General features: G+C 39.0%; 4 protein-coding genes, 1 non-coding gene and 2 pseudogenes across 9 annotated transcripts; 3 read left to right on the top strand and 4 right to left on the bottom strand.

Annotated features, from left to right (window-relative positions):
• Window positions 1–327: 327 nt before the first annotated feature.
• Window positions 328–2,377, bottom strand: LOC106448760 (annotated as a pseudogene).
• Window positions 2,378–3,765: 1,388 nt separating this feature from the next.
• LOC106446975 (zinc finger CCCH domain-containing protein 25) lies at window positions 3,766–6,236 on the bottom strand. Its single transcript, XM_013888814.3, has 4 exons — window positions 5,612–6,236; window positions 5,218–5,487; window positions 4,905–5,128; window positions 3,766–4,728 (listed from the first exon to the last, which is right to left on the bottom strand). Exons 1-4 carry the CDS (start codon window positions 5,714–5,716, stop codon window positions 3,900–3,902), a joined length of 1,428 nt encoding a protein of 475 aa, XP_013744268.1. The 5' UTR covers window positions 5,717–6,236; the 3' UTR covers window positions 3,766–3,899.
• A 103-nt stretch (window positions 6,237–6,339) lies between these two features.
• Window positions 6,340–8,192, top strand: LOC106446973 (tubulin beta-7 chain). Its single transcript, XM_048753941.1, has 3 exons — window positions 6,340–6,823; window positions 7,005–7,274; window positions 7,355–8,192. The coding sequence occupies exons 1-3, from the start codon at window positions 6,430–6,432 to the stop codon at window positions 8,038–8,040; spliced, it is 1,350 nt and encodes a 449-aa protein (XP_048609898.1). The 5' UTR covers window positions 6,340–6,429; the 3' UTR covers window positions 8,041–8,192.
• Window positions 8,084–16,255, bottom strand: LOC106446974 (annotated as a pseudogene).
• LOC106446934 (mitochondrial import inner membrane translocase subunit TIM10) lies at window positions 16,148–21,966 on the top strand. Of its 5 annotated transcripts, none has more exons than XR_007322185.1 (9): window positions 16,148–16,360; window positions 16,596–16,653; window positions 16,883–16,935; window positions 17,365–17,403; window positions 17,630–17,770; window positions 17,839–18,229; window positions 18,868–18,922; window positions 19,008–19,107; window positions 19,230–19,663. XR_007322185.1 is itself a non-coding variant. In XM_048753942.1 (6 exons), exons 2-6 carry the CDS (start codon window positions 16,609–16,611, stop codon window positions 20,050–20,052), a joined length of 258 nt encoding a protein of 85 aa, XP_048609899.1. In that variant the 5' UTR covers window positions 16,377–16,506; window positions 16,596–16,608; the 3' UTR covers window positions 20,053–21,966. The 5 variants fall into 5 exon arrangements, 1 of the variants encoding a protein (XP_048609899.1); XR_007322183.1 differs by having other exon boundaries at window positions 17,509–17,770; XR_007322184.1 differs by lacking the exon at window positions 16,148–16,360 and adding an exon at window positions 16,377–16,506.
• TRNAV-UAC lies at window positions 20,568–20,640 on the top strand. Its single transcript has one exon. It is a non-coding gene; the product is annotated as a tRNA-Val (tRNA).
• LOC106448758 (arogenate dehydratase 5, chloroplastic-like) lies at window positions 21,058–21,699 on the bottom strand. Its single transcript, XM_013890603.1, has 2 exons — window positions 21,656–21,699; window positions 21,058–21,595 (listed from the first exon to the last, which is right to left on the bottom strand). The coding sequence occupies exons 1-2, from the start codon at window positions 21,697–21,699 to the stop codon at window positions 21,058–21,060; spliced, it is 582 nt and encodes a 193-aa protein (XP_013746057.1).
• Window positions 21,967–23,932: the final 1,966 nt, after the last annotated feature.

Here is a 23,932-nt window from a genome sequence, read left to right as displayed (position 1 = left end):
AGGCACACGTATCAAGGAGGTACTGGTACAATGGAAAGAGTTACCAATTGAGGATGCAACATGGGAAGATTTCGATCAACTGAAGCAGAGCTACCCAGATTTCAATTTTGAGGACAAGATTATTCTTGGGGAGGGGAGTAATGATGCAGCTATAAGTGAAGCTGATCGTGGACCAGAACCAAACCGGAGGATCTCGTCACGTACCAAGATTCCCAATCAAAAGTATTTGGAGTAAACCACTCCAACATTTTATTTCAGTATTTTGTCTAATTATCTCAAGCACAATAAGAAGAGAATTGGTCATCTTTTATGTTTAGGAACCACCTCTTCCATATTTCCCAATTCCAAGTTTGTAGGAGTTGAACTCCACGTTAGTTGTTTCTATCTTTATTTAAGCTAATGGAAAAACCAAAAAGAGGTAGTCTTTTTCTACCCAAAAACAAAGTGTTCTTAAGTTTTCTTTTATTGCTTTGACTGGAACCAACAAACTCTCAACGTAGTTGAGATAGATGTTGAGACTCTTACCCTGAAACGCTTCCAATCCTTGGATTCCAACTTTTGTGATCGTCTTACTCTCGACATTGTAGTAGATGACATAGAAAGGGTCTCTTTGATAAATCGGGGAGAAGACGATTTCATTTTTACCAACCATTCCAGAGATACACATGGTGTCCACAACTACATCCTTCCACAAAGGAGGTAATACGAAGACAAGCTTGGACCACTCATGTTTTGCAGCGTCTTGAAGAACCCACAGCTCAAAACTTGCATTTGCTCGATGAACAAGACCAAAATCCCTCGACATAAGCAAACCTAACTTGCCGTTGTAGTTTACTATTGTAGCTGAATGATGCATTTCTTTACTGAAAGTTTCCATGAATTTGATAAAGCTAAGCTTCTCAGACCTCAAATCAAAACAAGCTACCATGGAAATCAAGGAATAACTGTGGGATGAAGCTGCGTAGTAAATAACACCGCTGATGCATATCCACTTACGTGCAACATTGGACACACCTCCATGACGACTTCTTGTTTTCTGTGTTCAGAACTTGGTGCTCCACTGAGATAAACACACCGCTTACACGCGAGCACTCCATTGAAAATACCTTGAGTTCATTCGCAACGGGTTCATATCCAAGATAGCTTTCCACTCCACAACTCTTCCCCGACTTCAACTTTGGTAAGGTTATAAACTGTCCCGTGCTAGGGTTGCACATCAATGGGACATAAAGTTGCAATTCGTTCCCGATCAAGATCATCTTAGATACATACAAAAAGAAGCCATTGGTAGAACCACAGAGTTCATAGGAACTTGAGAAACGAGCAAGATGATTGGAGGCTACAACATACGAGTTCTCTTTTGGATTTTCAGGTTGAGCTGACGAGAAGAAGAAAGTCCCTGTGCAAGCATCGCAGGCGAAAAGAAGCTGAGGGCGAGCACGAGATTTGGTCAAGAACGACTCTGTGAAATCTTGATGGGCAAGTATGGACGACCAGAGCTTGCACACGCAACGACATCTCGCTATGGACTCCGACGACAACCTCGAGAATATCTCAGCAATCAATTCATCCGGAATCGGCAATGAGTTACGATGAAGTGTGCTAGTCGATCCCATAACGCGCCCAGAAATAGTCATATCCGAAAAGTTTTTACGCAGTGGTTCCATGGCGGAGACACTTGAGGTAAATAGGTTCCCCTGAGAAGTGAAGTTTCTCTCTGTTCTTATACAAAAACGAAAAACAAGAGTGTGTGTGCATGCATGATTGGTTTAAAGTAAAGGTGAATAATTAGAGAAAACGAAAAACAAGATATTAAATTCACATTCTGCATGCTAAGCTTAGTGTACGTTACCGAAGAGTTCGTATTGTGTTTTATTGGACGGAGAGACAGATGAGTAGATTTCGAAGAGTTGATATTGTTTTTTATTGGACCAAACAGTTTCGTATTGTCTTTTATTGGACGGAGAGACAGTTGACTTGATTTTGAAGAGTTTGGTATTTGCTTTTTATTGGACCAAAGAGTTGGTTTTGTTTTGGAAATAAAGTCCCCGTGTCTTTATTATCAAGAACGAAAAAATCAAGAATTACATATTGTGCATGACAAATTTAAAGCCGATATTTGGGCATGTATCAATAGAGCCTATATAATCACATTTTAAGTGTTTGGTGGACTTTAATCTTTTTATATGATTCATCTTCACAAATACTCCAAACTCTCTTCTTCTTTTTTCACGCATGCATTTTCTTTGTTTGTTATTTTGCATTTATTAATTTAACATAAATACCGAAATACATTTTTACCAAAAAAAACAAAATACCTAAAATCCAAAATACAAGTAGATGCCTAAAAGCTACGCCTGAGACTTTTATCCGAGATCTGGATTCGATCCGAGATTCGATCCGGATCCGATCCGAAAATCTGGATATCCGGATATCCGGAGAGGCCGAATCCGGATCCGGATAGTAAAATGTTGGATCCGTTAAAGCTAGATCCGGATCCGGATATCTTAATTTTTTAGTCCGGATATCTGGATCCGTAAATTTTATTACTCTCTCCGTTTCATATTAAGTATCGTTGTAGATAAATTTTTTCGTTACAAAATAAGTGTCGTTTTCGATTTTCAATGCAAAATTTATTAATTTTATGCAGTAATTTATTTTTCTATTGGTTGAAATATGGTTAGGTGTATAGGTAATTGTGTTTTTATATAGGAAATATACAAAATTAATTGTTTCCTTAATCTGTATTCACAAGGTCAAAATGACACTTAATATGAAACAGAGTGAGTAATAACTATTTCAAAAATAGTAATATTTATATATAAAAACTAATTTTATTTAATATATTTTCATTTTTATAATAGTATATGTAAATTTTATGTAAATCTTGTAATATTATACATAGAAATGATTAGAAACATTTATATATTTTTTATTTTAAAATTATTGTTAATATTTTATATATATTAATATTATTATTTTATTTATTTTAAGGATCCAAATCCGGATATTCGTCGGATATTACAATTTTTAGAAATATATCTGACACCCGGATATCCGAGAACCTCATATCCGGATAAGAATAGTAAAATTATGAATCCACCGGATAAGGATCCGGATCCGGATACCTTAAAATTGCCCGGATACCTGATCCGTCCCAGGCACCCATATAATTAAAAAGACAAAGGTCCAGACAAGACCAAACCTAGAGTTGTCAAATGGTCCGTCCATAGCCCAATTGGGCATGACCAGTTGGACAATTTCAGTTTTGGACAGTAATGGATGGTCTATATTGGACAATGATCCAAACAAATGTCCAAGACGAATAGAGACCATGTATGGGCATGTCCATGGACACCCAAACGGTTTGGTCCAAACCCAACGAAGAAGGAAGTCGACATCTTTGACACAACGTGTTCGACGAAACTGAAAATCTTTGTGCAGATGTGGATGTTATGTTTGTGTTGATCATCAAATGTATGTTTTAATATACAAAGTAGAGTGAGAGAGTGTATAGGTTTCATGTGTTCTGCTTCCTTTAAGCGCACGCACTCGTACATGTTTGTTTTCTATACACTTTCAGAAAGATGATCTTTAAATTGTTTCACTACTATGGCTTTGGGACTTGTTCAGTCATCTTCTCCTTTCGGGTTGTTAAACTAAAACCCTTGTATATAGTTTATACAAGATAAAACCTTTTGCGGATAGGTTCGGTCAACGTCAATGTAGAAGTTCAGCTATATAAAAATAATTACACAGTCAACAAAAACTGAAAAAGTTCTCTTCTATTACTCTCGTCATAAAATTCAACAGCAACACATTGCTGAACAGGAATTGTCGTTACATTGGAGTCTATTTAAATAACAAAAGCAAAAATTCGAATAAACCGGCAACGGTTTCTACTGGGACGTACCAGTAACAGCAGCCTCAGCAGATTGCTGAGAAGAGGACCCTGATGGTGCATGAGACACAGATTCAGGTGGTGGAGCAGAGACTGAGCTTGGAGGAGGAGGGTTAGGCCTTGAACCAGTACCCGGCTGTTGTTGCTGTTGCGGATAAGGATGAGCAGCTTGTGGTGGGCCATGGTGGTAAGGAGGATGCTGCTGGTAAGGCTGTTGCATATACCCTCCATATGGCTGTGGCGGGTACGGCTGGTGCTGCTGATAATGCCCATGTGGAGGCATTCTGTTATCACCACTGTCTTGAGACGAAGTGACTGCACCCATTCTCTGAGGGTCCATCGACGGGTAAAAGGGTCTGTCCTGATGAGGTTGTTGTGGTGGTGGCGGGTGCATATAGTACTGCTGCATCGGTGGAGGTTGATTATGCTGCTGAGATAACACAGCACGAGGCAGCAATCCAGTATGAGCCACACCGCCTTGCTGCTGCGAGCCGCCGCCATCTGGATCAGTTCTGGGAGCTTGAGGTCTTCCCCAAGAGATTTTAAGCCTCTGACCGTTGACAACTAGCTTGTTGCTGAGCTCTTCAGCAGCTTTCTCCGCTCCTTCTCTGGTCGTGTACGTGACAAAGGCACACGCTTTCTCCGCCAAGATTCTGATGGACTCGATCTCTCCGTATGCGTAGAACTGATCTCTTATGTCTTGCTCAAGGACTCGAGAGTTTAGCCCGCCGACGTAAAGCGTCTTGATGCTTTGATCGTCTGGAGTTTCCAATGTGCCCATCTCACCTGCCTTCCCAAGTAACTTCAACGCCACTGGATCGTTCACACTGCAAATATTAAATGCAATTTAGAAAACTTATATACTTTAAACCAGTGTTTTAAAAATCGGCCTAGGCACCCGCCTACCTGCCTAAACACTATAAGAAGCCTAACCACCGCGATTTTTAGAACATTGCTTTAAAACTTAATAGAAGAAAATGAAAAGAAAGTAGTTTGGTTATACCCATAGTAACGGTCTTTAATGTTCTGCTGGGATAACTCTCCTGTCTCAGGCATCTCGTGGCGGTAAGGACATTCTTCACCTCTAGTACACTCTCCCCTAATAAAGAAACTACAAATATGCGCTCGGTTCCTCTTGTAATACGGCGTCGTTCTTTGAAGCATACGAATGGTATCATTAGGACGAATCTTTCCAAAAGAAGACTCATAATCTAATCCAGCTCTCGTCTACATAATTAAAAAAAAAACAAACTCATGTTATCAACAAGCTGTTACAAAAAATGTGAGAGCCTTGAAGACAGAGAGAGTGATGATACCTTTCGATCATGCTCTTCGGCGAAGAACTCTCTGTTGACATCGCTTTTGGGGATGGAATCATGAGTGCTGATGTTGAGGGCCGTGTCTCTGGCCTGAACGGGAAGACCATACTCGAGATCCAGGAGACAGACTTGGCACACGTTCTTGAGCTTGCAGCATGTCTGACAGACTTCGGTTTTCTTGTACCTAGCGTCGCGGCCGGGGCGCCACCTGAATACGGTGAACGGTCGGGTGCAGATCTTGCACTCTTTGTCGTAATCAGATTTTGTCTGAACAATAACAATAACAACAACCACAAAACATGAAGCATATAAAGTATCAGACACAAAGTAATCAATCGAAATTCCGAATAATTAAATCGAATTTGTTGGAGGAGATAAAAAGATGAATTACCATTCGGACATAAGGATTGTCGCCGAGACAAGACTCGCAGATGATGGGGAAGTCAGCGCGTTCCCAGCCATCGGCGTCGTGATCTCTGAGTATTCTATGCGCCATCTTCTTCCTCCTCCTCTAGCTTTTTCGAACTTCGTAGGGCAAAGAACCTGATTTGCTTTCGTATTTTGGGAATATTAATATCGTTTAAAATATCTACTCGGGTCTCTCCCACGGACAAATTAAATTGAGTCTTAACCAAAGTTAAACCGGTCACAACCGACCCTTAGACCAGATCTTTTTATAAGTAAGGTTCAGCCCGAAGGTTGGCCTGGCCCATTTCATTTCACGTTTCGTCTTACGTCAGCATGCGTGCCGTCGGAGGATTTTGCCATAGAACATCACGACGTTTAAGAGTAAAGCCTATTTTCAAAATAGGCCCATTAGAAGCCTCACGTGCGACTGGAATGTTGGTAAGTAGAGAAACAGCTTTTCTCTCTCTAGGAAAGCACGTGCGAGTAACTGCTCCCTCGGGTAGGATCCAGCTGTCCCACACAAACAGATTACGAAATTCAAAAAGCTTTTCTTTTTTTTCACGAGCCATTTAATTTTGAATTTCCACCCGTTACCACCTCGATTTACGTGGCGCCATCTTAACCGTCGTTAACTAATATTCCGTTTTAAAATCACCAAATCTCAGCCGTTAAAACCTCTTTTCCTTTATAAAATGGACCCCCTCTCTTCTAAAACAGCATCTCTGCTCCCTTCTCTCCTTTTTCAAAATCTCTCTCTTCGATTCGATCAATTTCTAGGGTTTCAATCTCCGTCAATCGAAGATGCGTGAGATTCTTCACATCCAGGGAGGCCAATGCGGGAACCAAATCGGCTCCAAGTTCTGGGAAGTGGTCTGCGCCGAGCACGGGATCGACCAGACGGGGCGTTACCAGGGAGACTCCGATCTCCAGCTCGACAGGGTTAACGTCTACTACAACGAGGCGAGCTGCGGGAGGTACGTCCCACGCGCCGTTCTCATGGATTTGGAGCCTGGAACGATGGACAGCGTTAGATCTGGGCCTTACGGTCAGATCTTCCGTCCCGATAACTTCGTCTTCGGCCAGTCCGGCGCTGGAAACAACTGGGCCAAAGGTCACTACACGGAGGGAGCTGAGCTCATCGACTCGGTCCTTGACGTCGTCCGTAAAGAGGCTGAGAACTGTGACTGCCTTCAAGGTATTCTTAACCGGATCCCTTTTCTATTGATTTGGGTTATGAACGGTTTAGGTTATTGTAATTACCGGTTATGTTTTTTTGGTTTAAACCGGATCCTTTGTCTATTGATTTGCGTTATGAACGGTTTAGGTTATGGTAATTACCGGTTAGGGGTTTGGCTCATTACTGTATGTGATTACAGGGTTTCAGGTGTGCCATTCGTTAGGAGGAGGAACTGGTTCTGGGATGGGAACGTTGTTGATCTCCAAGATCAGGGAGGAGTATCCTGACCGTATGATGCTGACGTTCTCTGTGTTCCCATCTCCTAAGGTCTCTGACACCGTCGTGGAGCCGTACAACGCTACACTCTCTGTGCATCAGCTAGTTGAGAACGCTGACGAGTGTATGGTACTTGATAACGAAGCACTGTATGACATTTGCTTCCGTACACTCAAGCTCAGCACTCCAAGCTGTAAGTAATCCTAAACCTTCCTCGATTAATATCAGTTTTGTTGTTCTGTCTTAATGGTTTGTTTTTGCTGAATTGTGCAGTTGGTGATCTGAATCATTTGATCTCTGCAACAATGTCTGGTGTAACCTGCTGTCTTCGTTTCCCTGGTCAGCTCAACTCTGATCTCCGCAAGCTCGCCGTGAATCTGATCCCGTTCCCTCGTCTTCACTTCTTCATGGTGGGGTTTGCTCCACTCACTTCCCGCGGCTCTCAGCAGTACCGTAACCTCACGGTCCCGGAGCTCACCCAGCAGATGTGGGATTCCAAGAACATGATGTGCGCTGCTGACCCGCGTCACGGTCGCTACCTCACTGCTTCAGCTATGTTCCGTGGCAAGATGAGTACTAAAGAAGTGGATGAACAGATGCTCAACGTGCAGAACAAGAACTCTTCCTACTTCGTCGAGTGGATCCCCAACAATGTCAAGTCAACGGTCTGTGACATTCCCCCAACTGGTTTGAAGATGGCTTCGACGTTTATTGGGAACTCGACTTCCATTCAGGAGATGTTTAGGAGAGTCAGCGAGCAGTTTACTGCTATGTTCAGGAGGAAAGCTTTCTTGCATTGGTACACAGGGGAAGGTATGGATGAGATGGAGTTCACTGAAGCTGAGAGTAACATGAATGATCTTGTCTCTGAGTACCAGCAGTATCAAGATGCCACGGCTGAGGAAGAAGGGGAGTATGAGGATGAAGAAGCTGAGTACGAACAAGAAGAAGGGTATTGAAGAAAGGGAACACAACAACTTCAACTGCCTGTTGCTGTTTTTCACTTTTCAAAATTTCTACTAAGCTTTTATTATAGTTTCTGTATCTACCGGTTTCTTTACTAGTTATGTACTCGGAGTAAGGGTTTATCATGAATCATTTTATCGTCTAATTTGCTTAAACACAATCAGTTCTTTGCTCATTAATCACTAATTAGAATAACCTATAGCTTATTTTTATCATGAAAAATCTGGATTTCAGGCAAGGCAGACAAGACCAACTCCATGGAGTTCTTAAGAAATTAATTGCTTTCAATGTCCATGGACTCGAGTAGATCCCTCTGCTTCTTAAGCTCTTCTTCTTCAGCCTTTTTCCGCTCTTCCTCAGCCTTCAAGCGTGCTTGTTCTTCCTTAAACTCTGAAACCGCCTTGTCAAAGACACTCCTCACATGTCTGTTCATGAGCATGAGCTCTTGACACGCATCTTTCAACACCTCCCTAGCTGGATCACCTAAACAATCACAAAAACCATCAAGTTTCTCGTTGGTTAGACAAATAACTCTGGCAGAACAATATAGAAAGATCATATTATTAACAATGTTGCGAAAAGGGTACCGGTTGTCTGGACACGGACATTGATACATTCAAGGGAAGGATGAGGGATGCTGTACCAGCCAATGTTACTCTCGGACTGCAGAGTTATAAGCATTAACTGTTGGATCAAATTCTCTAAGCCCATTGGCTCAAAGAACATTGATTAAAGTTGTGTGAAAAGAAATGTAATGGGCTAAGTAATTAGACAAGCCCAGAACAATTGAAATGTCAATATGACATTATGAAGAGTCCCACATCTGGGAGAGACAAGAGGAATGAGTGGTATATATAAGTGCACTTACTTAACCTTGAGTAAACGGTTCAAAGAGAAAGCTGGCTCCCCAAGTGTGTGACGCCGCCGCCGTCCGGCCGGTTCGGCGTGGGTCTTGGGTCTTGGGCCGCAATAAGAACATTGTTCTTGGATCAAGTTAAGCTCAACGTCGTGCCATTCAATACAAGAAAAAACATGATTTTTTTATCTAAAACGACAAGTAGTTTGTCTAGAAAATAAAAATGTCATGCATTTTATCCTCTCGAAATTTTTAAACGAGAAAAGAGAGAGTCTTGCGGAAAGAGTTTCGCAACTTAACTTCCCTCGATCTCCGCGAGATTTTCGCCCACGTGCAGCAACTGTTGCGGGAAGTGGGTCTTCTCCGTCTCCTTAAATATCGACTCTCCTCCTTCTTCAATTCATAACGTTTTTTTTCATCGAAAACCAATAGAGAAAATTACTTAGCGTAAGTAAATAATGCGAGAGTGTTTCGTAGAGTTTATAGTTAGATAGGGCAATCACGAGTGAGGCGTGATTCGTCTGCCATGGTTGTATCCTGGGACTCTATATTCGTACAGTCTCGTCTCACTAACAGAGCGAATATTTTGAGTTAAGGAAAGAGATCATATCTCGACTCCATGTCTGTTTGCGAATACAATTTCTTATCGTTCTTGTATTCGTTTTTACATTCGTCTATTTTCATTAGCATCGCTTTTATTTTATCGTTTATGTCAGTCCGGTTTACCGGCGTCAACAATCATAACTCAAAATCGCTTTACGTTTAAAGCTCTAATCGGGTTGAAAAAACGATTAATAAAAACGGGTTTTGGAACCGTGTTTTTGATTTGCTTTCTAGCACTTCCGCGAAACGTTTGTTCTTATATTATAACCGGGTTTGCGATTTGCTTTCTAGCACTTCCGCGAAACGTTTCTATGTTCTCTTGAAAACGAGTTTACGATTTGCTTTATAGCCCTTTCGCGAAACGTTTCTTATTTGTTTCATAATGCTTGCGGATTTCTTTCTAGCATTATCACGAAATGTTTTTGATACATTATCAATATGTTATTTACATGAATCGTTTCTATAACCGCTTTCTTAAACGAGTTTGTGAAACATTCTACGTCTATACAAAACGATTTCTGCGAATGCTTTTAAGCGAGTTTGCAAAACGTTTTTCTCGAGACTTATATCGATATGATTTGGTTCAAACACCAAAAATGAAAATCGATTTTATACTATTATTTTTTGCTTAAAAATAATATGTTATTTGTTGATTGGAGTACTAATCCGTCTTCATGTTTTCTCTACAGAAAAATGACGAATGATAACAACACCCCCATTGACACCACTGATGTCACAACAACTCTACTCAATGTTGCAGCCACTGATGCAAATGTGAGGAAACATCACATCGTCAACCGCTGCAGCAACAACAAGCACTATCCTCCCTGCGGGAAATGTTGCTGATGAAACCACTCGCCGGAGTCTATTCGGTGCTGGTCTTTATCAGATGGGTTCAGTTTCAGCAACTGCAAGTGGTCCGGTGGCAGTTCAAACTCCTCCGGCTGTCCCTAGTGTGTTCACTCAAGGACTGATGCCAGATAAGTTTGATGGCAAAGGCTTCAAAATGTGGCAGAAGAAGATGATGTTCTTCCTGACAACGATGAAGCTGGACAAGTTCATCCAGGAGGACAAGCCCCTGATTCCGTACGGGATTGATGATGTTCACAGTCTTGCAACTGTTGACATATGGGTGCATTCCAACTTCATCTGCAAAGGTTACATTTTGGGTCATCTCATTGATCCATTGTATCGAGTCTACTGTGAGATTCCCACTGCGAAAGAGCTGTGGAGATCCCTGGATAAGAAGTACAGAGGTGAGGATGCTGGCTGCCAGAAGTATGTGGTTGCAAAGTTCCATGACTTCAAAATGGTGGATTCAAAACCCATCATGGATCAGGTGGAAGCGTTTCAGCTCATTTGCCATGAAATCGCTGCTGAAGGAATGTCCATCTGTGAGACATTCATAACTCTCAGCTTCATTGAAAAGCTTCCTCCAAGCTATGCGGATTTCAAGAACTACTTGAAGCACAAGAAGAAGAAGATGGGGCTCGAGGAGCTCATCATGAGGCTTCAGATGGAATCCAGAAACCGAACTGCTGACAAGGTCACTGCTAAGGAGCACAGTGTCAACATGGCTGAGCACAAAGGCAAAGGAAAGGCACACGCTAATTCTCCTGCCAAGCCTTCCAAAACTGCTACAGCCTTGAAGGCTTCTGGAAAAAACTTCAAGAATAAAGGTATTGAGACCAATGCGAATGTGGAGAAGTTCAAGGGGAAATGTCACTACTGCCACAAAGTGGGGCACAAGACTGTTGAGTGTCAGAAAAAGATCAAGGATGAGAAGGCTCAGGCAAATCTCACTGAGGGGGATCTCGTTGCTGTGGTGACTGAAGCCAACATGGTTGAAAGCAACAACCCCAAGGAATGGTGGTATGACACTGGTGCAACCACCCACATTTGCACCGATAGGGCGATGTTCATCACCTATCAGAAAAGCAAGACTGAGGAGAAGCTCAGGATGGGAAACACTGCAGTCTCCAAGATTGAAGGACGCGGCAATGTGATTTTGAAGATGACATCTGGACGTGAGGTCACTCTGACGAATGTGAAGCATGTGCCTGACATGAGGAAGAACCTGGTCTCGGGAACCTTGCTCAGCAAGAATGGATTCGCCATAAGTTTTGAGGCGGACAAGCTCGTGATTAGGAAGAATGGGATGTATTTGGGAAAGGGGTATGTTAAGGGTGGACTTGTCAAGTTGAATGTAATGACAGTCCCTCCGAAAGTTGTAGCTCAAAATGTTTCAATGAATAAGAAAGAGCCAGTTGCTTATTTGGTTGAGTCTTTTAATATATGACATGAAAGATTAAGCCATGTAAAATACAAATCTATACAAAAATTAATGAATTTAAATCAAATTCCTAAATGCAAAACAAGTAAACTAAAATGTGAAGTATGCGTACAGGCTAAGCTCACAAAAACGCCATCACATCGTGTTGAAAGAACTAATAAACCTCTAGATTTAATTCACACTGATTTATGTGATTTAAAATACATACAAACTAGAGATGGGAAAAAGTACTTTGTGACCTTCATAGATGACTGCACAAAATATTGCTATGTATATTTATTACATAGCAAAGACGAAACCTTAGAAAAATTTAAAGAATTTAAACTCGAGGTCGAAAATCAGCTGAAAACAACTATTAAAATAGTTAGAAGCGACAGAGGAGACGAGTATGATGGTCCATTCAATGCATTCTGTAAAGAACATGAAATAATCCATCAAACTACAGCTCCTTACTCACCAGAATCTAATGGAGTTGCTGAACGCAAAAATCAAACTCTAAAAAGATGATGAATGCAATATTGCAGAAATTTGGGTTACCCCAGAACATGTGGGGGAAAGCGTTGCTTACCACTAATTATATCCTCAACAAAATTCCATACAAAGTAACTGGCAAAACTCCATATGAATTATGGAAAGGTAATTTACCTTCGTATAAATACCTCAAAGTGTGGGGGTGCTTGGCAAAAGTTGTGGTACCGCCACCAAAAAAGGTCACTATTGGACCTAAAACAGTGGATTGCATCTTCATTGGATATGCACATAACAGTAATGCTTATCGATTTCTGGTACACAAATCTGCAATATCAGACATTCATGAAAATACAGTCATGGAATCAAGAAATGCATCTTTTTTCGAAAATATTTTTCCATATAAGGAAAAACAAGGTTCAAAACGAACTCGAGAAGAAAGAGACAATGACAAGAACTCAGAAACTGAGACAAACGTCGAGATTTCTACAAATGATATTTCAGAAAATGAAGAAAAAGATGAACCTCGAATGAGCAAAAGAGCTCAAAAGGAAAAACCTTTTGGTGAATATTTCCTAATGGCATTTTTAGTAGAAAATGTTCCAAAAACTTTGGCAGAAGCCATGGCTTCACCTGAAGCTCCATTTTGAAACGAAGCTGTCAGGTGTGAATTTGATTCTATCATGCAAAATTATACATGGTACATAACAAATTTACCACCTGGCTGCAAAGCATTAAGAAATAAATGGACAATGACACGAAAACTTGGTGGAAAATACAAATCTAGGCTTGTAGTTGAAGGATTCCGACAAAATGAAGGTTTGGACTATTTTGATACATATTCTCCAGTAACGAGAATAATATCAATAAGACTGATGATAGCAATCGCAGCCTTAAGAGACCTAGAAATCCATCAAATGGATGTAAAAACCGCTTTTCTAAAAGGTGATTTAGAAGAGAAAATTTACATGAAACAACCTGAAGGTTTTGTCGTTCCCATACAGGAAGACAAAGTATGCTGACTTGTAAAGTCACTTTATGGACTTAAGCAAGCTCCTAAACAATGGCATAAAAAATTTGACAATACAATGATGTCAAATGGTTTCAAAATAAATGAATGTGACAAATGCATATACTACAAAACTACAAAAAATGCGTATGTTTTGCTATGTCTATATGTAGATGATATGCTTATTATTGGAAGCAATAAAGATATTATCAATCAAACAAAAAACATGCTCAAAGGGACATTTGAGATGAAAGACTTGGGATTAGCAGATGTAATTCTCGGGGTTAAAGTCACAAGAAATTCAAACGGAATTATCTTAACCCAATCTCATTATGCTCAAACAATATTAGAGAGGTTTAAAAATTACTCTAATAGTACGGCAAAAACTTCTTTAGACTTGACAAAGAATTCAGGTGAAGCGGTTTCACAAAACGAGTATGCACGTGTGATCGGAAGTCTCATATACTTGACCAATTGTACTAGACCAGATCTAGCGCATGCAGTAAACGTACTTAGTCGATATAGAAGTAATCCAGGTCATACACACTGGAAAGCTATAACGAGGGTACTCAATTACTTGCGCTACACCAAAGATTTTGGGCTTCACTATGGTAAAGAACCAACAGTTTTAGAAGGATACAGTGATGCTAACTGGATATCAGATTCTAAAAACTCAAAATCCACGAGTGGATATGTCTTTACACTAGGAGGAGCAGCAATATCATGGAAATCTACCAAACAAACAGTGTTAGCCAGATCAACCATGGAATCTGAGTTCATAGCCTTAGACAAAGCAGCAGAAGAAGCTGAATGGCTTAGAAATTTTTTGGAAGATATTCCTAAGTGGGAGAAACTTGTGCCAGCTATACACATACATTGTGATAGTCAATCAGCTATAGCTCGGGCTCAGAGTAATCTCTACAATGGTAAATCTCGTCACATCAGAAGACGACATAAAACCATTAGACAATTTATCTCAACAGGTGTAATCACAATAGACTATATCAAATCGGCTGACAACCTAGCGGATCCATTTACAAAAGGTTTGTCACGAGATGTTGTTGCTAAATCATCAAAAGGAATGGGTTTAAAGCCTATAACAAATGAGGATGCTTGACTGCAACCCTACCTATCATGACTAGAGATTCCAAGACGTAGGTTCAAAGGGAAAACAAAATTAAACTGAATCTAACCAAAGCACTTGAGACAAAGTAGTCTCTTCCCAACTCCTAAGATGATAAAAGTGCTAACAAATGTGAGAAGGATAAGCATAAGCTTTTAATGATTCCATAGCTTCCAAAGCGGAGTATTACTCAATACTTTTCATGGTCAATCACCTAATGAGTGTGAAATGAGGTCGTTTCTAGGAGAATGAATGCAAGGCTATATTCTCTAAGTTCACTCATGAAAACCAGGAATAGTTCAGGGCCACAATGAACACAATAGAGAACTAAATTCTACGTGAAAATGAAGCTGCGTTATGCATGTTGTCTTGGTTTACATAAAACACCGGTTGGTTTAAGACATCATGTTCACCTTCTGGTAAAGTAAACCCAGCAGATATTAACTATAAGTGGTCCAAGGCTTGAAAATGCCACCAACTCAAACACAGTGAATTTTTCGCAAACACTCTCGATAAGTCTGTCTAGTCTAGTCAGGATTAGAATAAGTATAGTTTTTTAAAGTCAATTGAGTCTGCATTTAGTCTGCATATGTTTAGAGTCATTTCTATTCATGTGGGGGATTGTTGGATCAAATTCTTAAGCCCATTGTCTTAAAGAACATTGATTAAAGTTGTGTGAAAAGAAATGTAATGGGCTAGGTAATTAGACAAGCCCAGAACAATTGAAATGTCAATATGACATTATGAAGAGTCCCACATCAATGAGAGACAAGAGGAATGAGTGGTATATATAAGTGCACTTACTTAACCTTGAGTAAACAGCTCAGAGAGAGAGAGCTGGCTCCCCACGCGCGCGCCGCCGTTGCCATCCGGCCGGCTCGGCTCGGCTCGGCTTGGGTTTGGGCTTGGGTCTTGGGTCATGGTGGAGGGCCTCTGGCCCAATAAGAATATTCTTTTTGGACCAAGTTAAGCTCAACGTTGTGCCATTCAATACAAGGAAAAACAACATGATTTTTTATCTAAAACGACAAGTAGTTTGTCTAGAAAATAAAAACGTCATGCATTTTATCCTCTCGAAATTTTTAAACGAGAAAAGAGAGAGTCTTGCGGAAAGAGTTTCGCAACTCAACTTCCCTCGATCTCCGCGAGATTTTCGCCCACGTGCAGCAACTGTTGCGAGAAGTGAGTCTTCTCCGTCTCTTTAAACATCGACTCTACTCCTTCTTCATTTCATAACGTTTTTTTTCATTGAAAACCAACAGAGAAATCCCTTAGCGTAAGTAAATAATGCGGGAGTGTTTCGTAGAGTTTATATAGTTCGATAGGGCGATCACGAGTGAGACGTGATTCGCCTGCCATGGCTGTATCATGGGACTCTATATTCGTACAGTCCCGTCTCACTAACGGAACGAATATTTTGAGTTAAGGAAAGAGATCATATCTCGACTCCATGTCTGTTTGTGAATACGATTTCTTATCGTTCTTGTATTCGTTTTTACATTCGTCTATTTTCCTTAACATCACTTTTATTTTATCGTTTATGTCAGTCCGGTTTACCTGCGTCAACATTACCGACTAGTGACTACTCGTGATTTGAAATCCTCAGACTATTAAAAACAAAATTAGCAGCTAAGGGCAAAATACATATAACCAATTCAGTCTTTATTGGAGAGTCGAGAACTAGTTTTGAGATTATACAAAGCGAAACCCCTTTTAACTCTGTCAAAGTATGTTATAGCGTTGATTAATACGTACTCTTGGTTTAACATGAAACGAAGAGCGTTGGCAAGTGTGTGATCTTCTTCTGCTAGTGTAAACGAGGCATGGCTGTCATTCGTGAACGAACCGTGCTCCATCTCTCAGCTTCTACTATGGGAGAAGATAGCTTGCTATAATAACCCTAAAGGCTTCGAGAGGGAAAGTCCTGGAGAGCGTTTATAGAATAGCCCCGTTATTTACGCGTAATTACATCTCTGCCCTTTGTTTGTTTGATGTCGTCTCTTAAACCCTAATTAGCCTGTCGAGCAGAACAGAGAAAGCTTGTCCGTTTTTTTTTTTTTGTTGTTGTTCGTATTCTTCTCCGAAAATCCACATTTTTTGTGAGAAAGTAGGGATCTTTGTTCTTTCAAATTCAAGTACTTGATTATAAAGTTTCGATCTTTACGAATTTTAAATTTTTTTTTTTTTTTCTTTCAGGTGTTTTGCGGAAATGGCTACTCCCAATCCAATTCCCGCCGGCATTAGCAAGGAACAGGTTCGGACTTTTTGTTGTTGATTCCTTGTAAAGCTCCGATTAGAAAATGGTGCTTTAGTCACTGTGTTGTTGATATATGTATTTTCATTTGCTGCTATGCTTAGGGGTTAAATCTGTATCTTCATTCAGATCTTTGTTCTTTTAAGAACATTGAGAATTCAATATTATATAGTTTTTTTTATTTGATGTATTGGTGTTGCTTAGCTTCTCTTTGGTTGGATTGAATCAGGCATTTAGCATGGCGCAAACGGAGATGGAGTATCGAGTGGAACTCTTTAACAAGTACTTGAATCAATCACACCATTCTCTGTTTTTATATCATTAGAGATTGATTGATGCACCACCCACTTTTGTATTGGTATCTCGTATTGGGTTGAGCTTGCTTTTCAACACATGTCTTTGTGTTGATAATCTCTCTTTTATGTTCAACTAGTATTATATCTAGAGAAGCATTGTTGATGAAAAAAACAATTTAACTGCCTGAATTGTTTTTTCTTTTATCTCTGATAAAAGTATTCTTAGGTTAACATGTATTCCACTGTTATGTAGAAGTATTAATTTGGGTATTCATTGTTTTCTTAATTTTTTGTCAAAAAATATCTGTTGCCATACCAAAGTTCAACTTCATGGTGACTGATCTCTTGTTAATTCCTTGGGTTAGATATCTTTATGATGTGTTTTTCCTTAAATGTCTTGATTCTTTTAATGCAGGCTTGCTCAGACATGCTTTAGTAAATGTGTGGATAAAAGGTAAGCTTCCTATCTTATTTCAGCCTTGTGGAACTTTTCTATGTTGTTGAGGCTTTAATATTTAGTTGCACCAGTTTGATTTTTTTTGTCTTTAAAACCAACCAGGTACAAGGAAACTGAGTTAAACATGGGTGATAACAGTTGCATTGACCGTTGTGTTTCCAAGTATTGGCAGATAAGAAGGCTCTTGTGTTTACTTAAAGGGCTGTTCGTTTGGTTGCCGCAGGTACCGGCGGTAGCGGCAGCGTCAACATTCGGCGTCAACTCTTGTTCGTTTCGTTGACGCAGACAGCTGCGTCTGACGCCGCGTCCTGCGGCTGACGCCGATAAAACCTGCGGTCGCGACATAAAACCTACGGCCAATAAGGTAATTTACTATTTTACCCTTACTATGTTTTAGTATTTACAAAAAACCTAAACCTAAATTTGACGCAGTCGGGGAAAGTTTGACGCAGCTCCATCTCTATCTCTCTCTCTCGATCTCCATTTCTAGAACCAGTGAAGATCTCGAGAGCTCTCTCCATCTCGTGCTCTCTCCCTCTCAAGCTCTCTCTCCATCTCGAGCTCCCTCCATCTCAAGCTCTCTCTCCATCTCGAGCTCTCTCCATCTCGGGCTCTCTCTCCGTCACGAGCTGTCTCCATCTCAGGCTCTCTGGCTCTCTCTCCGTCACGATCTGTCTCCATCTCGGGCTGTCTCTCTTCTCCGAAGAAAACCCATCTCTGATCTCATCTCGAAGCTCTCTTACCCATCTCCGATCTCATCTCGAAGCTCTCTTCTCCGAGCTCATCTCATCTCCAAGCTCTCTCTTCTCCTTTTCTCGTTGAGGTACGTTTGATGCTAGTCAAATAGAGTTTCAACATTCTGATTATTTGAATCTCTGATGATTGTTTGATGCTCCCTAGTGAGTCTTTGTGTGATATATCTTTGGTTTCATTGTGAAAGAGGCGTAGCTGTAACTCCCTTTCTTTACCTTCATGGTTCCATTGCTGGTCTGTTCTTTTATTATAAACGATGGGTTGTCTTCTGAGTGTAGCTTTTGGGGTTTCTAAATTTAAAGTGCAGGCTACAAAAACATCCTATTGTAGTTAGTACGTATTGGTTTACGAGTCTGCACTCATGGGGAAGCTTAAAGGGTTGCTTCTTGGTATTAAATTGTTTTAAGAAGTTAACATATGCCGAGTCAAGTAGAAGTTAAATTGTTTCTGTTTCCTGGAACATTGTTGGAACGTTGTTTGGTCTTATTTGGAGAAAGTAGACGGCTTGACTTGATTTTTCATTTTTTTAATAATTTGTGTGTGTTTAGGGAACACTCAACGTATGCTTCAAACTGTGGATTGTGAATGATTTTTATTTATGCTTTTCTTCCATATTTGTTTAAAATTTATAAAGTATTTATTGATCATAAGATCTTATGTGTTTTGATTCATTGATCATAAGCTCCATTTCTCTGCATCTTTTTGCAGGCTCTCTCATCTCAGGCTCCATTGATCTCAGGCTTGCTCAGACCTAGTGGAAAAGGTGACTAACAAGTGCAAATATATTTTACTACTTGTTCCAAAACGTGAACACATTGCTTTATTCTCTTTTTTTTTTTTTTTTGCAGACTCAGATCTTCTCAAGCTCATTCTCTCAAGCTCAGACCCTCTCAAACTCACTCTCTACCGCTGTTCCTCTCACTTTTTAAGATGTCGACGTCAAAAGATGTAAGTTTCTCTCACACTAGTCTTAATGCTTGTATGGAACTGTCTTTAGGTTGTATGGAACTGTCTTTAGGTCTTTTAGGTCGTATGCTTAAGGGTCTGTGTCTTGCTTTGGTGTGTTTTAGAATTGGAAACCTGAGGAAACTAGGTATTTTTTCCAACTCTACGCGGAAGAGAGAAGAAAAGGAAATAAGGTTGGTCAGCAAATGAATAAAGTAGGAAAAAAGAACATCATGGATGCGTTTGAGCTGAGGTTTAAGAAGGGATTTTTCAATTGGAAGAGGGACTACAAGAACAAGTACGACAGCAGCAGAAAAAAATACATCAGGATTAGAATGCTGACTCAGAACAGGACAGGACTTGGGTATGATAACATGGGAAGGATCGACATGTCAGATGATTGGTGGAAAGAGCGCGAAAGGGTCAGTTTCTCATTTAAATGTGATATTTATTTAAGACTTGATGTAATATTTAGCTTTTGTTTATGATAAATATTTTGAATTATTATTTTGTTTCTAATTTAGCCTATGATGTATGAAAAAAAATTGTTACATTTGTATAATTGACCAAAAAATTAGCCGCTGCGTCTGTCAAACGAACAACCCAAAAATCTGCTTCCTGCGGCAGCGTCGGCGTCGACCTCAACTTCCTGCGTCTTCTAAACGAACAATAATCTGCGGCAGCGTCAGCGTCTGCGAAACGAACAACAACTGTTTTCATTGACGCTGCCGCCGACGCAGACGCTGCCGCTGACGCCGAAACCTGCGACAACCAAACGAACAGGGCTTTAGTTAAAACAAAGCAATTAACATTTTCATTTCTTCCAAACTTCTTAATAGTTCAACACCATTATCCAAAGCTAATACTGATTTTTTTCTTGTCTTATATATAATTCAGGTAAATGGAATGGTCGGACAGCTTTTAAGTGCTGGCAAGCCTCCCATGTAAGCCAGTCTAGAGGCAGTGATAGACCAAAAGCTCATGTAGAGACCAAAAGAAACTCTGTTCTTTCTTTTTCTAAAGTTCAAGGCAATACTGTTGTTTATTGTCAACAAAATTGCATCATATTGTTCTCTGTGAACCCATTATTTCTAAAGGGGTGAACGAAATAATCAGTACTTTGACACTGAAAGAAAGAACAGGAGACATTAGATCAATGCTCAACAGCTACATTGTTCTCGTATGGAAGTGTCTTATGATTTCTTTTCTCTTCTTCTTTCCACCTATTGTTGTCAGTGGAAGTAATGGCGTTTCAGAGAGCCCACTATAACGCTCTGCCATTACTGCAACTCGAGATAGATTCACAATTTTCTTCAGTTTAACTTATCTTGACTTTAAGAACTCTTGGGCCAGTAGTAAAGGCTAAACTAAGAAATGGACTTGCGAACATTTTCTACCTTGTTTAACATTGTAGTTTAGATGGTTGACTATAGAGTTACGCCAAATGAATGAATTGTACAACAGGTGCTGTGGTGTAGTGGTTATCACGTTTGCCTTACACGCAAAAGGTCTCCAGTTCGATCCTGGGCAGCACCATATTGTTTTTGAACTCAAAATTCATTTTTCTCCCTTGTATTTACTATTTCTCTTTTGAAGAAGGGATTTTCACTTTCCATTCACACAGACTAGGTCATTGATCTACCTTTTGGGCTAGTTCGTTTTTGGACTCATTGGATATCATACTATAACTACAAGGGGAATATCCTCAATGCTCAAGCTGTCCACGTCGGATTAGAAATTCAGACCAATCAAAAGACAGTATTTTACCGCATCACAACAACTTAAAGTAATTGGGCCTCCATTGTGATCTCCAGAAATTAAATTAAATCATGGCCCATAACCCTTATAAAACCTAGCTGCCAAAATCTCCTAAGCATCAATTAAAACGACGCTTTCCACTTCATCTTCTACACCTCCAATTCCTGTAATCATCGTTACAGACCCCATTCCTGATCAATCAATGATGCTCTTTAATCCTTTCTTCATGGTTTCGTTCCATCTCCCCTTCATTCTCTTCTTATATAAATCTTTACATTTATGCTTAGGAGATTGTTTGTTGAGCGATCCTTCGGTCTGAGCCAGAGCTTGGGGATGCGAAATCACGCGCGTAATGCAGCCTGCACGGACTCCGGGGAGAGCGAGGAGGCAGTGGTGGACAGGGATCTGAACCTCGCCGACGATGTGGAGACGGTGACGGAGGAGGAGATCGTAGTTTCTGTGAATCGAACCTCCGAGAGAATTTTCCACCGGGAGGACGGCACGATCCGCGATCCAGAGCTCCACCGCCTGAAACGCGACGTCGAATTGATCACACGGGATAGCTTCAGAGTTCGGGTAAGCTTTTCCGGCGGCAGCTTCAGAGTACGCGCCGGGGACTCCTTGGTACGCGACATGGAGGGTGGATCCATGAGACGGCGCCGGCGAGAGATCTGTGTTTGTTAACGGCTGAACCAATCCAGGCTTCCCGTTCTTCGTCTCTGACGGAACGAGGCTGAGATTGACAGAGCCGTTACTTGCTTTAATCGTGCAAAGCGATTTCAGAGCTTCTTACTCAGTTTTCGCCACTGGAACTGGATTGGATGTGATGTTCTCCATGTACCTCATCAGCAACCTGTTCTGATATTTCTGTTGAATTGCAGGTTATGGCTTTGAAGGAAAGAGGACAGATTAATCCCTGAGGAAGCAAAAGCCACAACCAAGTTCTTTATTTCTTGATCAAAAACATCTTATATCCTATGTAAATTATCTCTCTCTGATAACCTGAAGAACATATAAATTTTTTTGCTGTATGTGATGGTCGAGAAAAAGATTACATGATTTGGGATGTGGATTAATTAACATAATTAAATGATTCGACAATTAGTGATGCAGTAAGTAATTCTTTGTTTAACTTACCATTCGAATAATATTTGTGATTTTATTGAGTCTTCACGTCTTAATAAATGAAATCAGAAGTTTCACATATAACAAATTAAGATTAATTTAACAGTTTAGTAAGAAAATGATTTTGCAAATTAAGTATATTAGTTTATACCACAGATACAATATGCAGATTAAATAGAAAAGTAATTTAAATTGTAATATATGTTAAGTGTAATAAATGTGAATATGTCATATTATTAAACAATGCATTTTAAAGTTTAAATTAAATAGAAAAGTAATTTAAATTGTTTACTGTAAAATTCATTTATACTAGATAGAAAACCAAAAACACTTAGTAATCTCTTACAAACTGACCAAACCATCTATACATATTTTAAATCCATAAAAATTAAGCATGAACAACATAAATATTCCACACCAGAAACGGATGCCCCTTTAATCCAATAGGAACAAAATTATATATCCACAAGTGGAAGTGGTTTTATCATGTGGTAAATACTGGTTCATTTATAATATTACACCATAAGTCCAATTTCATATCCAAGAAGAAAAATACAAATTATGTAGATCAGTGGAGAAACATGAACTTTCATAAATTAAGTAGCATTGTCGGATATAAAATCCTCTATGCAATATTTTTAAATTTGCATAATATTTCAGCAATAAACAATAATATATATACACATATGTAAGATAGTATATATCCACAAATGTAAAAAAAACTCTATCATAAACTCTCTTTTTAAATAGATGATGTTTTGCAGTATTTTGTTTGTTTTAGATTACAAGTCATTTCTATTTTTCAATTTAAATTTTTGTTCTTTTATGCGATGTAACATTTTATATTTTACACATTATTTTTGTGTTGAATGAATTACGGTTAAATGTTATTTTTTTAGAAAATTTATTAAATTATATATGTTCTAATATGTGTGCACAACTATATCGCGTTAGAGAAAAAAACGAAATATAGTATTCCTTTGATTTTGTATTAGAAGTCGAGTGGCTTATACCATTCTACCACTTATTTAACATGTTATATTATTAAAAGTCTTGGAGTCAGTGAATTAGTGGGTTTTACAAATTACCATGTTTTATAACAGTTTTTAAGATATATAAGAACTTAAACTGATACAATTATAGAATATTGTGGGAATGATTAGGGTTGTGCCGAGGCAAACTGTAAAATCTAAAACCTCAATGATTTTAACTGGAAAAAATATTTTTCTTTGCTTATTTAGATTTGATTCCAATGTATTTTAAGATTTAAGATAAATAGAATTCAATTTTATGCATTTATCCGATTTTACATTTACAAAGGGAATAAAATAATTATAAAAATATTAAGAAAATTTATGCTCATATCTTTTTTTGGTTAACAATGAACAAAACAATTTAAACAGTTCTGAAATATAATTACAGTTGATTAGCCAAAAAAACAACATAATTTAAATATACCACTGACTATTAAAGATATTTAATCAAAACATTAATAAAGACATATACTAATAAAACCAGTAAATACTAAGTTGCAAAACAATTTATAAATATTTGTTGAAATGTGAAAATTTGTCATTTTCTTATAATATAATAATTAAAATACATATAAGTAAAGTAACTTATCAACACCAAATTAAAAATAATTTAGGTCACCTAGTTTTTCATATTTTTAAATTGGTAGAAAAGGAAGTTCTTAATTTTTAATTGTGTGATACAATGATAAATACATTAGAAGAATATAAAATATTTTTAAACTATTAGATAATAAAAACAAAATTAAATACAGAAAATAGAACAAAATAATTTACATAGCAATAAGAAAATAAATTTAAAAGACAAAATAATCCGTCCGTAGCGAGGAAAAATGACCTAGAAAAAGGACCTAGTTATCTTAGAAATAAATTGTGAAAGGATCAGCTTAGTCTTGACATGTTTTAGTAATTGC

The sequence above is a fragment of the Brassica napus genome, chromosome C4, assembly GCF_020379485.1.
Source record: "Brassica napus cultivar Da-Ae chromosome C4, Da-Ae, whole genome shotgun sequence".
Lineage (NCBI taxonomy): Eukaryota > Viridiplantae > Streptophyta > Magnoliopsida > Brassicales > Brassicaceae > Brassica > Brassica napus.
The sequence above is the reverse complement of the archived record's forward strand: the minus strand, read 5'-3'. Positions and strand labels throughout refer to the sequence as shown.